The 16,290-nt window shown below is 40.6% G+C and overlaps 1 protein-coding gene and 1 pseudogene across 1 annotated transcript; one reads left to right on the forward strand and one right to left on the reverse strand.

Annotated features, from left to right (window-relative positions):
* Window positions 1-5,054: 5,054 nt before the first annotated feature.
* On the reverse strand, window positions 5,055-5,749 carry LOC115518664 (annotated as a pseudogene).
* Window positions 5,750-10,358: 4,609 nt separating this feature from the next.
* LOC115518277 (integral membrane protein GPR137-like) lies at window positions 10,359-11,577 on the forward strand. Its single transcript, XM_032593725.1, is given in 4 exon segments — window positions 10,359-10,814; window positions 10,817-10,951; window positions 10,953-11,076; window positions 11,079-11,577. Coding segments are annotated over 4 exon segments (1,152 nt in total). The 3' UTR covers window positions 11,516-11,577.
* The last annotated feature ends 4,713 nt before the right edge of the window (window positions 11,578-16,290 follow it).

Here is a 16,290-nt window from a genome sequence, read left to right on the forward strand (position 1 = left end):
ACTGGACAGCAACATGCAGAAGGTTGAAACTAGACCACTTTCTCACACCATTCACAAAAATAAACTCAAAATGGATAAAGGACCTGAATGTGAGACAGGAAACCATCAAAACCCTAGAGGAGAAAGCAGGAAAAGACCTCTCTGACCTCAGCCACAGCAATTTCTTACTTGACACATCTCCAAAGGCAAGGGAATTAAAAGGAAAAATGAACTATTGGGACCTTATGAAGATAAAAATCTTCTGCACTGCAAAGGAAACAATCAACAAAACTAAGAGGCAACTGACAGAATCGTAAAAGATATTTGCAAATGACATATCAGGCAAAGGGCTAGTATCCAAAATCTACAAAGAACTCACCAAACTCCACACCTGAAAAATAATAATCCAGTGAAGAAATGGGCAGAAAACATGAATAGACACTTCTCTAAAGAAGACATCCAGATGGCCAACAGGCACATGAAAAGATGCTCAACGCCACTCCTCATCAGGGAAATACAAATCAAAACCACACTCAGATACCACCTCACGCCAGTCAGAGTGCCTAAAATGAACAAATCAGGAGACTATAGATGGTAGAGATGATGTGGAGAAATGGGAATCCTCTTGCCCTGTTGGTGGGAATGCAAACTGGTACAGCCACTCTGGAAAACAGTGTGGAAGTTCCTCAAAATACTCAAAACAGATTTACCCTATGACCCAGCAATAGCACTGCTAGGAATTTACCCAAGGGATACAGGAGTGCTGATGCATAGGGGCACTTGTACCCCAATGTTTACAGCAGCACTCTCAACAATAGCCAAATTATGGGAAGAGCCTAAATGTCTATCAACTGATGAATGGATAAAGAAATTGTGGTTTATATACACAATGGAATACTATGTGGCAATGAGAAAGAATGAAATATGGCCTTTTGTAGCAACATGGATGGAATTGGAGAGTGTTATGCTAAGTGAAATAAGTCATGCAGAGAAAGATACCATATGTTTTCACTCTTAAGTGAATCCTGAGAAACTTAACAGAAGACCACGGGGGAGGGGAGGGAAGGAAGGAAGAAAAAAAGTTAGAGAGGGAGCCAAACCATAAGAGACTCTTAAAAACTGAGAACAAAGTGAGGGTTGGTGGGAGCGGGAGGGAGGGGAAAGTGGGTGATTGGCATTGAGGGGGGCACCTGTTGGGATGAGCACTGGGTGTTGTATGGAAACCAATTTGACAATAAATTTCATATTAAAAAAATACACACACACACACACACACACAAAATAATCTATATACGACAGAAACTTATATAGCAGGATGTTTTAAAATATTTATATATTTTTGAGAGAGAGAGAGAGAGAGAGAGAGAGAGCGCGCAAGGGGGGGAGGGGCAGAGAAAGAGGGATACAGAACATCCGAAGCAGGCTCTGTGCTGAGTGGAGAGCCCAATGTGATGCTCCAACTCACGGACCGTCGGATCATGACCTAAGCCAAAGTTGGTTGCTTAACCAACTGAGCCTCCCAGGTGCCCTTTATAGCAGGTTTTTTTTTTTAACTAAAATCTTTTAAGCATACCAACACAAATTATTCTGAAGTAGTATACCAAGCACATCAGATTTCTCTAGAGAGCAAATTGTAAAACCTCTACAGAATTCTCATTCACCTTAAATGAGAATGGCTCAAAATAGTGGACTCTTGCCTTTGGTACCTTTCTAGTTTTTATTTTAGCACCCCTATTCTAGCTAGAATTTCTGTCTCAAACAACTGATAACTGTGTGTCACCAGCTTAATAGAAAACTATTGTGCAACTCAGATGTCATTAATTAATAAGAGTTTACAAGTAGAGTTTGCAATTAAATGAAATAATCCCTAGATGAACGATCTGGTCAAATAATTCATAACCACTTACTACATTTTTTTAAATGTAGGCTCTGAGATTATAAGCCCTTGGGAAACAAGGACATATACACCATGGATCCTGCCCTCAAGTGGGTCATTGTGTTGTAGGTGGAGAAAGAAGTGAAAACAAATACTATATGATAAACATAAAAGGCATAGCCAAGAGGAAGGATAATTTAATTATAATGGGAAGGTTGCAGGGCACCTGGGTGGCTCAGTCAAGCATTAGGCTCTTGATTTTGGCTCGGGTCATTATCTCACAGTCGTGAAAGTGAGCCCCTTGTCAGGCTCTGCACTGAGTGAGCTTAAAGGCTGTTTGGGATTTTCTCTCTCCTCTCTCTCTCTGCCCCTCCCCCACTCATGCACACATGCTCTCTCTCTCTCTCTCTCTCTCTCTCTCAAAATAAATAAACATTAAAAAAACAAAAAATATAATGGGGAGGTTGAGAGGATTCATCAGAGACTTCACAGAAATAATATCTAAACCACATTTTGAAAGATTTGGGTAGGCTGGGTTTTTGTTTTTCCTCAAGTTTCCTCAGTGTTTTGGATTAACAAAAGGGATGACACAAAATATTTTTGTAATATTTGATTGGAATATTATATTGCAAAATTTGTTTCTATATTATTAATATATTTCATTATCATTTATTTGAGTTCATGTGACATATAGCATTCCAAAACAGGAATTAGCCTTAATTCGGCATTTTTGATGATGTTGCTGTTGAACTCAACAAGATATCTCCAGATAACCTATTAAGAAAAAGTAAATTTAATAGAAATACTACAATAAGAGTGAATACCACCTTGACAAGTCTTAGCAGTATCTCTGAAAGTGGAGTAGGAAGAAGATTTATGGAATGTTAAGGTCCGGTCTCACATTCTTTAAGAAAGAGTCTTTTAAGATGGATCTGGTTGGGACTGGGAAACGTCTGTTTCCCGTCTGTGATATAATAGGCTTTATAAAAGATAGAAAGGCTGGGGCACCTGGGTGGCTCAGTCAGTTAAGTGTCCAACTCTTGGTATCAGTTCATGTTGTGATCTCGCAGTCATAGGATGGAGCCCTGCATTGGGCTGTACACTCAGTTTGGAGTCTGCTTGGGATTCTCTCACTCTCCCTCTCCCTCTGGCCTTCCTCTGCTTGTGCTCTCTATCTCAAAATAAATAAACATTTTTTAAAAATAGAAAAGGCTAAAGGAAAATGTCCAAACTCACCAAATCATAAGAAAATATGCAGTTTATTCAGGAATTTATAGGAACTTCTTGATGTACCACAAATAAAAATAACTTCCAATAATGTCCCGAAAATATCTTGTAATTTCTCATCATTAGAAACTGGTGAAATCGGTCTGGTTTCACTTTTTTTTTCTTTTGTCACCCAGGTGTTTCTTATTTTGTCCTGTTTGTACCTTGCTGCTTTAGTTTCAACATGGTCTAGTCGACATAGTCCTTGAATCAGAGCACATATTAATATTACAGGAAATTCTTAGGATATAATTGCTTAAAGATAAAATTTTCTTTCTTTTTCTTTTCTTTTTTTGCTTTATAAATAGTAGAGTTTTATACAAATATAAAGTTACACACCTTCAAAGCTATTACTTCAATAAAGACACTTATTCAATTAAACAGCTTTAAAAATTTTTTAACAGTGTATAAATACATTCAGAAAATAATATGTTGATTAAAAGACTCCAACGAAGTTTATAGAAACTACAACAGAATTTATAGCCTTCTACAAGAGCTTGTAGATTGTTACATATATTGTTTTAAGAAATACCACTAATATAAATGCATGGTTTGCAATATCCCCATTATAGCAAGGAAGATTCATCAAATAAAAAGCCTTTTAGGCATTTATTATGCCAACTATTTAAATGATTATTCTTACTATGATGTAAGAATAATACTCTTTTAGTGATAAAAAATAGATTTCATTAGGCCAAGGACCACCGAAGAGCTTCCGGAAAGTTCCAAAGTAAGATCTGGCCATCCCTTTCAAAAAATAAATAGAACAGTAGCAATCTCTAGGTGTCCCCTAAACATAAATTATGAAAATCCCATTCCAAATTAGTTGGGCATTAAGTACATGACTTACTACGAATAAAAATAAGCAAAATTTACAAACTATTTAACCACTGGCTCAATTTGGGTTTTTACCTGTGAGTACCTAAAATAAGAAGTTTCAACACAAAGAATATATTAAGCTGTAAAATTACAATTATTTCTAACTTATGCATAAACCAACTTCTCACTCTTAATCACAGAAGCAAAACTTTCTTCTGACAATAATCTACAGAAATAATATGTATACACCTAGAGTTCTAAGACAGACTAAGAACATTCTGTATTCTGTGGATCAAAATGCAAAGCTCTCCATTACATATGTACATGAGTGCACTTTCATTAATTTGGGTTATATGGACATTACATGACTATGTGCATACATATATAGACATGAACCAATTTTGACAAGGTTTTTAACAATACCATACTTTCAAGTCCCAATGCTAGAAAGAAAATAAAAACTTAACGTGAAAACTACCTTTTCACTTTTTTTAATGTTGATTTCTTTCTTTAAAAAAATTTTTTTTAACGTTTATTTATTATTGAGAGACAGAGAGAGACAGAGCATGAGCATGGGAGGGGCAGAGAGAAGGGGAGACACAGAATCCAAAGCAGGCTCCAGGCTCTGAGCTGTCAGCACAGAGCCTGATACGGGGCTTGAACTCACAAACCGCGAGACCATGACCTGAGCCGAAGTTGGATGCCCAACCAACTGAGCCACCCAGGCGCCCCAATGTTGATTTATTTCTGAGAGAGAGAGTGTGAATAGGGGGTGGGGGGGGGTGGGTAGAAAGTGAGGAAGACACAGAATCCAAAGCAGGCTCCAGGCTCTGAGCTGTCAGCACAGAGCCCAATGTGGGGCTCAAACTCACAGACTGTGAGGTCATGACCTGAGCTGAAGTCCCATGCTTAACTGACCGAGTCACCCAGGCGACCCACCTTTCCACTTTTTAAAGTAAAATTTAAACTGGAAAAACAACCTCAGCACTCCTCTTTGCAACATGTACTGAGTTCTAAAATTTTCAGAGTCAAGAATCTCTTTAGTTTGCTGGCAGTGTAACAGAACACTGGAGCTTTCTCTCACTCTCTTCAGAAAGTCTGATCATCTCCAGTGTTATGTCTTAAAAACTGCTTTCTGAGATAAGATGGTTAAATTCTTTCTGCTGCCTGCTCTGCACCTGATGTGCATACAGGTTGGCACCTTGTAGCACCACGCCCGTGATAACCACCGCCAACCATTTCACTCTGCAGAATATCACCCACAGCAATGGACAGGCAGTAAGTCCTAACCAGAAGATTCTTGACTCAGGAGTAACAATTTTACTCTTGTGAAGATGCCTTTCTGAACTCAAACACCCAATGGCTTTTTCCATGTTCATTGATGTGCTTCTACCAATGTAGACCAACCATGAGTTTACTGTGACATTCTTGACTGCCCAAAAGTCACATGAAAACAAGAAGATCATTGTCACCAAACAGGTGATAAAGCTGCTGCTGAACAATTCATAGAGAAGATAGACTACAGTTGCACTGACTTGAAAAAATAAATGAAAAAAATGTCACTGTGTGTCTGATTCTGGACTTTCTTTTTCTTTCTTTCTTTCTTTCTTTCTTTCTTTCTTTCTTTTCTTTTCTTTCTTTCTTTCTTTCTTTCTTTCTTTCTTTCTTTCTTTCTTTCTTTCTTTCTTTTCTTTCTTTTCTTTCTTTTCTTTCTTTTCTTTCTTTTCTTTCTCTGTCAGTTGTCTCCTCCTCTTCTGCATCAAACAGGGAAACATCCTCAGTGTCATCATTACTGCCCTGGTGCAACATGGCAGCCCTCAGTGGTCAAATTTTCAAGGTGGAGTCTTAATAATCTGTATTTAAATGCATCCGCTACTCAAAAATAGCCAGATTTCTTTCCTGGGAACTATTACAGTTCTTTTCCAGTTGATATTTCTAGTTCTGTTGTCTTTGTTCACTAAAGAAGGGATAGGTTTCATATTATTGTATTGTTATAATTTATTTAAAGATATTTAAACATTCATAGTGTGCTATATAAAGTATATTATCTATCTCTTAAAGTTAGCTAAATAGTATTTAAAATACCTATTCAGGAATGTACACTGCTATTAAACTAGATTGGAAGGTTCTAATCCAGTGGTCCTCGACTTTATCTGTAAATTGGAATCACCTAGGGAGGTTTGAAAAACACTAATGATTACATCCCACCCCCTAAAACTCTGATGTTATGGGTCTGGCATGTGGTCTGGGCATTGGGATTTAAAAACTCTCCAGAAGTGATTCTAACATATTGTTATAGTTGAGGACCACTGCTCTAACTAGACCCCAATATGCACAGGTTGCTAAGCTACAACTACTTTTACCTGAGGTCAGCTGTAGAGTATTTATAAGTTAGCATATAGCTTTCTTTTTCACTGATGAAATGAGTGGTATTCAAGACAAGTTGATTGGCTAGAAATACACAGTCATCTCAGCCTCACTCAAACAGGACCTAAGAATCAGGCCAGAGCTGCCTATACTCTGATTCTAAACTCCATCAAACTCACATCCCAAGATCTTTGGGAAGATTCTGTTACCTGATCCAACCAGAATAATAGCTGACTTCTTCTGCCAGAGCCTATTTCTACCTAAACCTCTATGCAAAGTGCTTGTTATCAAAGTGCCAAAAAAGACAGAGGGCTGGGACTTCATTGAACATACAGAACAGTTTGTATGATTGTATTCATGGTCGCTTGCTAATAGATGTTGGCATGTGTTACCAGATTCAGTCTAATACCTGCTTTCATTATAACACACCTCCCAGAGGTGAGATAGCTGGGGAAAGGCACCCATAGCTCTCACCTGTAACCATTGGAGATTACAGATATGTACCCCCCAAAACCCTCATGGCTGTAAACAAGCAAATTAATTTAGGACAGTTTGCAATATGTGCATCCTTCTGATGGGACTATTTTCCAGGTCGACTTCCATGTACAACAGAATTCCTCATAAGCAGTGGGGCACCATTAAACTGGAACTTCTCATACAGGATATTAAAATCTACTTTGGCAGAGCTTTTGAAATAGGTCATTTGGACTCTATTCTTATGTTACCCAATAATATGACAATTACTAGGAAAAGTGTCTTATAAATCTAACATCTAATCCTAGCTCTTCTATTTTGTCTACATGAATTTATTAAAATATCATCTCCATAGAGTGAAATGCATACATTTAAAGGTACAGTTCAACCAGTATTTAAAAACAGAATATATCTGTGTAACCCACATTCCTAATCAAGATATAGGCCGTTTCTATCACTCCAATGGGGTACTCATGCCCCTTTCTGTTTATTAAGCCTCCCTTCCTACCACACCAAGCAATTTGATTAGTTTGACCTAATCTAGTACTTTCTTTCAGTGGAATCCTACAACACAAATTCTTTTGTGTCTGGTTCCTTCTCCTCAACATAATGTTTTTGCGATTCATCCCATGTTCTTTTTTATTGTTGAGAAATATGCCATAAATACCACAGTTTGTTTATCTGTTCTCCTGCTGATGGACACTGAACTGTTTTCAGTTTTGGGCTATTATGACTAAAACTGATGTAAACATTCTTTATAGAAGCCTTTCCGAAGGCATATGTTTTCATTTCTCTTGAATAAATATCTATGAGTGGAACTGATGTGTCAGAGGGTGAATGTGTGATTGTATCATTTAAACTTCCACTAGCAATGTATGGGAGTACTGGTTGCTCCCCATCCTCATTGATATTTGTATTCCCTCTTTTTCATTTTAGCCATTTTAATGGATGTTGTCATTGTGGTTTTAATTTCCATTTCCTTGATGACTACTAGTGTTGAACCCTTTTTTACATGCTTATTGGACATTTGTTTATCTTCCTTCATGAGATGACTTTTGCCTATTTTTAAATTGGGTTGTCTACCATTTTGTTGTGAATTTTAGAAGTCATTAATGTATTTTGAATTCAAATCTTTTGTCATTTGTATGAGTTGTGAATGTTTCTCCCAATCTGTGGCTTGCTTATTTCTTTTTTTTTCCAAGTTTCATTGGCATTTTTATTTTATTTTATTTATTTTATTTTATTATTTTATTTTATTTTATTTTATTATTTTTTAAAATTCTTTTTTTAATGTTTATTTTGAGAGAGCACACTCATATGGGAGGGGCAGAGAGAAGGAGACAGGAGTTTCACAGAAGGCTCCGTGCAGACAGCAGGGAGCCCTGTGTGGGCTCAAATTCATGAATGCAAGATCATGGCCTGAGCCGTGTCAGAGGCTTATCAGACTGAGCTACCCAGGTGTCCCAGAATTTTAATTTTAATTGCCATTGGATCTATAGTTTAGGAAGAATTCCTATCTTGAACATATTGAGTCTTTTTATCCAGTAATGTATCTCTCCTTTTAGATCATGTTTTTGTTGTTTTGTTTTGTTTTTACTCAAGTATAGTTTACATACAATATACTATTCGTTTCAGGTGTATATCATAGTGATTCAATATTTTTTTTAAGTTTGTTTTTATTTATTTTGAGAGAGAGAGAGCCAGCAGGGGAGGGGCAGAGAGAGAGAGAGAGAGAGAGAGAGAGACAGAATCCCCAGCAGGCTCTGCAATCAGCATAGAGCTTGATGTGGGGCTCAAACTCATGAACTATGAGAACATGACAAAGTCAAGAGTCAGTCGCTTAACTGAGACAGTGAGGTGTCCCGTGATTCAATATTTTATACATTATGGAATGATCCCTGTGATAAGTCTATTTTCTTTTTTTTCCCAAAATTTTATTTAAATTCCAGTTAGTTAACATGCAGTGTAATATTAGTTTCAGGTGATTCATCACTTTTGTACAGTACCCAGTGCTCATCACAGTGCCCTCCTTAATCCCCATCACTCACTTCACCCATCCCCCTGCCCACCTCCCCTCTGGCAACTTTCAGTTTCTTCTCTGTAGTTCAGAGTCTGTTTTCTGTTTTGCCTCTCTTTTTGAAAATCTATTTTCTTAATAGTATTTTTTTGATGAAAACAAATTTTCAGTTTTGATAACTAAATTTTAGCAATTTTTTTCTTTTATAGGTAGTGCTTTCTGTGTCTTATCTAAGAAATCTTTCCCTCTCAAGGTTGAAAGATATTCTCCTATATTTCTTCCAGAGTTTTTTTTAAAATAATTTTTAAGTTTATTTATTTATTTTGAGAGACAGAGAGAGACAACACAAGTGGAGGGTCGGGGGGGGGGGGGGGGGACAGAGACCGAGAGGGAGAAAGAGAATCCCAAGCAGGCTCTGCATGGCCAGCATGGAGCGCTACATGGAGCTTGAACCTACAGACGGTGAGTTCATGACCTGAGCCAAAATCAAGAGTCTGTGGCCCAACCGACTGAGCCACCCAGGCATTCCTCTTCCAGAGTGTTTTAATTTTAGATTCTACCTTTGGCTCTATGAGCCCATCTTGAAATAATTTTTGCATGTCAACTTTCATTTTCCCATTGTGTTAGTTTGATGCTCTTGTTAAAAATTACTTGACAGTGAGGGGTCCCTGGGTGGCTCAGTTGGTTGGGCATCTGACTTTGGCTCAGGTCATGATCTCACAGTTCGTGGGTTCAATCCCTGCATCCGGCTCTGTGCTGACAGCTCAGAGCCTGGAGCCTTCTTCGGGATTCTGTGTCTCCCTCTCTCTCTGTCCCTCACTGCTTGCACTCTCTCTCTTAAAAATAAATAAACATTATTTTATTTGCAGGCGCAGGATGGGGCGGAGCGGCGGGAGCCGGGGAGCTGGGGAGCCGGAGCCCCGGGTCCCAGCGACCAGAGCCGGCTTCCACCGCGGCGTCCCGAGGACCCGGCGTCGGTCTCCTCCAGCCCCCCCCGAGGCTGGAGAGTGGATGCAGAGGGAGGTGGGGTGGGGGCAGCGTCGGAATTCCGAGGACAGAAGGCAGAGGCCGTCCCCAATCCGGATTATTGGAGGGGAGAGAGACCCCCAGTTTGGGGAGGGGGAGAGCTGGGGGTTGAGCGCCCCACCCTCAGCGGCCACTGCCCTCAGCCGAAGGGTATCTCTCGGCTCTCCCTTCCTACCGAGACGATTCGAACGACCAAGGCCAGGGACCCCTGTCCTTCAGCCTCTGCACCCCCTCACCCCGCTCTGGGGCTGGCCCAGGGAGGAGACCCTGCCCGCCTCCCGCTCCTGCCCTGGAGAGGGACTGTCCTTTCACACCCCAGAGTGAGGGGCCCAGGCCCCAGGCTGCCTGTGCCCCGCTGCCAGGGCAGGGTCCCTCTGTTGAGGAGGAAGGGCCTGGCCAGTCGCAGCTTCTTTCCTCCTGAGCTCCCCGTCTCTGTCGCTGCACCCTGCAACTCCCACCCCTCCATATTTATTTCCCTGGCCCCCTGCCAGCCCCTCCATCTTGTTCTCTGGGATTCAGGCCTCCCTTCCGGACATGGAGAGTAACCTGTCTGGCCTGGTGCCTGCCGCCGTGACCCTGGGGCTGACTGCGGCCTACACCACCCTGTACGCCCTACTCTTCTTTTCTGTCTATGCCCAACTCTGGCTGGTGCTTCTATATGGGCACAAGCATCTCAGCTATCAGACGGTGTTCCTGGCACTCTGTTTGCTCTGGGCTGCCTTGCGCACCACCGTCTTCTCTTTCTACTTCCGAGATACCCCCCCCCCCCCCCCCCCCCGAGCCAACCACCTGGGACCCCTGCCCTTTTGGCTTCGCTACTGCTGCCCTGTCTGCCTACAGTTCTTCACGCTGACACTTATGAACCTCTACTTCGCCCAGGTTGTGTTCAAGGCCAAGGCCAAGCGCCGGCCGGAGATGAGCCGAGGCTTGCTGGCCGTCCGGGGGGCCTTCGCGGGGGCCTCGCTGCTCTTTCTGCTGGCGAATGTGCTGTGTGCTGTGCTGTGCTGTCCCGCCGGCGCCGGGCACAGCCCTGGGCCCTCCTGCTGGTGCGAGTCCTGGTGAGCGACTGCCTCTTTGTCATCTGCGCGCTGTCTCTTGCTGCCTGCCTCTGCCTTGTCGCCCGGCGGGGGGCCCTCCACCAGCATCTACCTGGAGGCCAAGGGGACCCGTGTGTGCCAGGCGGCTGCAATGGGTGGCGCCATGGTCCTGCTCTATGCCAGCCGGGCCTGCTACAACCTGGCAGCCCTGGCCTTGACCCCCGGCGCCGGCTGGATGCCTTCGATTACGACTGGAACAATGTCTCTGACCAGGCGGACCTGGTGAACGACCTGGGGAACAAAGGCTACCTGGTGTTTGGCCTCATCCTCTGTGTGTGGGAGTTGCTGCCCACCCCCCTGCTGGTGGGCTTCTTCCGGGTGCACCGGCCCCCGCAGGACCTGGTCTTTGGCTCCCGTTCTGACTTCTTCGACCGGGCAGGGCACTGTGAGGATGAGGGCTGTTCCTGGGAGCGTGGCCAGAGCGAGAGCACCAGCATGTCAGGCAGCCTAGGCTCCGGCAGCTGGTACGGCGCCATCGGGCGGGAGCCAGCCTGGTGCGGGGGCAGCCAGACATGGACCACTCATCTGCTCTTCTCCCAGGTGCTGGGACCAGGTGGCCACCACCACAGTCTCTACTCCACCCCGCAGATGTGATCCCCTCTTGTCCTCCCCCCAGAACACCCAGACCCCAGTCCTCCCATCCCAGGCCCCGCCACACCCCCTGTGCCAAGTTCACCTGCCGCTTCTTGCCCAGGATCATGGGAGGCTGTGGCTGCCTCTTCCCCTGGCCAGCTCTTTGCTACTCTTGTCGTAGTGAGCTTGTGCTGTCCCCTAGGATGGGGGGCATGGCCCTGGCTGCCAGATGCCCTACAGCACCTTGGTATGACCTGCCGCCTCTGCTTCTGCACTGGAGCCAGCTACCTCTCCTGCACCTGCTGCTCAATAAGCAGTGTCTGTGCCCCTCAAAAAAAAAATAAACATTAAAAAAATTTTTTTTAATTATTTGACAGTGTATGTTGTGCTAGCCCTTCTCTTTTGAGAAACAAATTTAATAGTCGTGAACTAAAACAAGAATGTGCAATTAAGTAGTAAATTGTGTGCTATAGATTCTCAACAATAAACGTTTTTTTTTTCTTTTTGGTTAACATAGCAGCAAACATCCTGTCATACTTTCTTCAATTTTTCATTAAAAAGTTCAAGAAATATCATGAAAACACATAAAATGGCAACAAAAATAGAAAATAAAACAAAAGTTAAATGCCAAAATTTAGATATTATATATTAATTGAAGAAGTAAACAAAATAGTTTGTTGTGTTGTTAATCTTTTTCCATTTATTATACTGGGCACTTGGTAGTGACACTTTCATTCTAGAGATTCATGTACTTTGGTTATAGAAAATTTTCTTGTATTATTTTTTGATAATTTCTCACCAGCAACATTTTATCTGGTCTCCTTCTGAGTGAGTCTATTAGTTGTATGAAATATCTCTTAGAGTAATCTTCTTCATTATATTCTCTCTTCTATTACCTATCTAATTGGTTTTTTGTTTTACTTTACAATATTTCCACAAGATTATTACCTAAATCTTTGATTTTTATATTGCAAAAATCCTACTTTAGAACTTTAAGAGCTCTTTTTCAAAATGTTCCTCTTTAAAATCATGTCCATCTCCTATCTCATTGATACAGTAGCTTCTTTGATTCCTCTGACATGTTATGATTATTACCTGCACTGCCTGTTACCTTCATTATCCATTTCTTCCTGCTATTTTATTTCCTGTTTGTTCATTTTCCGAACTATATTTTATGTTAAATTTGCCCCTCAAATATTCAGTCATCCCAGGCTGTCCATTAATTTTCATGAGGAGCTGAAAAGCTACTTGGAGGGTCTTTGGGTAGGAGTAGGCTTGTGCACTGGTAGCCTTCATTCTGAGGGTAGTCAGAGGGCTAGTTAGCTTTGTCATTAGAGGATCCCAAATGTTAGTAGCTGTAGGTCTTTATCTCTTTATTTTCTCTAGAAGAGGTTCTTGCAGTCACCTGCCTGGAGACATCAGCCTAGCTGCAGCCATTCTGGAGATAGTGGGAAGGGTTGGGGGAGTGATCCAGTGGTTCAGTATGAAGACCTAATCACCTGTTTCCGGAATGGCTTTTCCCACAGTCCCTTCTCTATGCCTCGAGTGTAGGTGCCCCAATCATTGGGTTGTCCATAGAGCAAACCTTTGGTCTCTTGCTTTTCTTCTAGAAATTTTACATTTTTGCCTGTGGATCTAACTGCTTCTTATAAGGATTTTTGAAAAATCACCCTGCTTTATGCTATTTGCTTTTTCTTCCTATGCTATCTAATTTTTGAGACCTTCTGAATTGTCGCTTGCATTGTTGTTCTGAGGTTCTGCAGGGACAATCATTTGGCTTTTCATTAGTTTCCACCTTTTATAGTCACTTAGGTTTGACTCTTCCTTGCTAAGCCATCTTTATATAAATAGTTTTATTATTCATGTCTCCTTTGCACTGAAGATGGAATTGGTTTTATGTTTTTCATTCTCCTCATTATTTGGGGGTAATTCTTTGAAAGGAAAAAAATGTCATCACTCTTCATCTTGAAACTACACATATAATTGAGTTTAAAAAAGAAAAAAAACTCTCTCAAAGTAACATGATTACAGAAGAAAACACATATACCCTACTTTATTCTCTTCGTCAAAAAAGCAAAACCACTAAGATACTTGAGTAAAATCTTCCATGAAGGTAGAAGTCTGTAACCTGTATATGGAAATGAGTGTGAATAGCACTGACTTGTTTCTGATGTCATTGAATGATTCATGTGGTGAATGTAAATAGGTTAAGGTCCTAACTCATAATAGAAGACATTCTTATTCCTATCTGTTTTTCAGATCAGATATTTTCTATCCGTGTTGCATTTTATACTGTATCTCATATAGATAAGCATTCCTATGTTTACTACCACAACACCTTTACTTCCGCAAAAATACGAAAAAAACCTGTTACCTGGCAGAAAAAGTTTGTTCCTTATGGTACCTGTGTGTACTGAGACAACCACTAGAGATGGTACCTGGCGGCTTACAAGATTTATTTTTCTGAAATGGAGTCCTTGTTATATCATATAGTGAAGTAATTCTTGAACTACTTCAAATATTTTTCCACTCTATTGGAGACTTAGTATGTATTACCTTTCAAATGTGCTATAAATCAGTTTAAATTTAAAAATACTTTTATGCTAGCAGTTGGATTTCATAATTTACAAAAAGAAAGGTCTTTTAAAAAAATGTTTATTTTGAGAGAGAGAGAGAGAGAGAGAGAGAGAGAGAGAGAGAATGCATATATGCACACACAAAGTGAGGGCAGAGAGAGAGAGGGAGAGAGAATCCCAATCAGTCTCTGTGCTGTCAGTGCAGAGCCCAACATGGGGCTTGATCTCGTGAACTGTAAGATCATGACCTGAGCTGAAATTAAGTGGGAGACACTTAACTGACTGAGTCACCCAGGCACCCCATGAAAAGTCTTTTATTTTACCTAAAGAATGTATTTAAGTGGTAGTTGGAAACTTACTGCCCATGAGAATAATATGGATGATGCTTTTATTTAGCTATCAGCCCTTTCCCTCTTATCCCATTGTTCACTAAGAGAATTGTTGGGCTACCAGAATGTCTTGAGAACCAAGCCCTATCTCCTGCAAATAACAACAGAACCTGGTGGGGTGGGAGGGCAAGTAGATTATCATTGGAAACTTTTTGAAATGATGTGAAAGAGATACAGCAGCAATCCTTTAACATTGCTGCAGCTTATGCTATGCTGTCAAGCTCTAATCAATCAAGAAAGGAGATAAGCCTGGCATCGTGGTATTAAAATCTAGCAAGCTCAGCACCCTATGCAGCATTAGGTGGTTTTTCTCCCCTTTTTTTTTCCCAATTCATCTCCCTTAAAACATTAGAAAGTAGAGTAGGAGGGGAGAACACTAGCATTTAAAAAGAGATGTTGCAAATATGGCTGTGAACATCCTATGCTCCAAAAAACATTAGGTCAACCTAATTTTTCTTGCATGATGTAGGTTAAAAAAAAAAAAAAGACTGGGGTGCCTGGGTGGTTCAGTCAGTTAAGCATCCAGCTTCAGCTCAGGTCATGATCTCACGGTTTGTGAGTTTGAGCCCTGTGTTGGACTCTGTGCTGACAGCTCAGAACTCGAAGCCTGCTTTGGATTCTGTGTCTCCCTCTCTCTCTGCCTCCTCTCCCACAGCTTGTGCTCTGTCTATATGTCTGTTTGTCTGTCTCTCTCAAAAATAATAAATAAACTTTAAAAAATTAAAAAAAAAAGACTCCTGGCAAAGAACAATTGAACTCACCTTAACGAGCATATGGGATGGATCATTAACACACTGTGTATCTACAGCCATAAACAAGAAAGGAATTATGATTAGAGTTTGGATGATTTAAGATGAAGAAAAGCTACAGCCAAAGATAATTCAAATTAAGCTTGGTATGTTGTTAAAACTCACTGCATATTATTTTAGACAATTTTTATTATAGACCATAACAGTGATAAATTTATTTTGGAAAGTGAAAGGAAAGAAAAATTACTCAATGGTCATCATGCAGTTATAAAGAGTTACTGAAATTGTCTTTTAAGATATTAGTATAGCCAGTGGTTATTCAGCAGACAATGTAAAGTACCTGATTAAGTTTTCTAAGATTTTTTTTAAAATTTAATTCTGTTACTGCATTAAGAGAAATTCAATTAGCTTAATGCTTTGCAAATACATTTTATGAGGGTTTTATTTTTTGTTTTTGTATGTCACAATATTTGAAGAGGACCAAAGTGATCTGTGGGGGGGAGCTATCAGTCTGCTGATTCCTTAAAGGAGTAAGAAATGCCCATTGACTTGAAATCAAGTTTTAATTAAAGTATGGCAAGTTCATTTAACAGTTCTCCAACATAGTATGCCTGGCCATTGAATTTTAGAGAATGAAAAATACACAGTAGCAAGAAATCAATACTAGTTTGCTGTTATTTAACTGTGATATTTTTCTGTCTATGGAAGAAATTCCTAGAGATGTGACAGCCAGGACATCCAGTAGCATCGTCCATGAGAGCATATGAGAAAGAACAGCCATCCCATCTCCCCTGACACTGAAAATGGTCAAGAGAAATAATTTAGAAGACACCTATAGACAAAGAAGTTTAGAATTATGTGAACACTTAGAGATCATCTATCAGCCAGTACCTCTTAGCTCTTTTCCCTTCTAAAATACTATAGTCTTTATCCACTTAAGTGATAAATAAAATACAATTAAATACTTCTAGATGCTACAATTTACCCTTACCACATGCATTCTAACAAAGATACCTTAAAGAAGCATATCACGCTCGCTTTTTATAAACTTGATCCCTAAGGAGAAAGATCCTTCCTCCTTT

The sequence above is a fragment of the Lynx canadensis genome, chromosome B4 (genome assembly GCF_007474595.2).
Source record: "Lynx canadensis isolate LIC74 chromosome B4, mLynCan4.pri.v2, whole genome shotgun sequence".
Classification (NCBI taxonomy): domain Eukaryota; kingdom Metazoa; phylum Chordata; class Mammalia; order Carnivora; family Felidae; genus Lynx; species Lynx canadensis.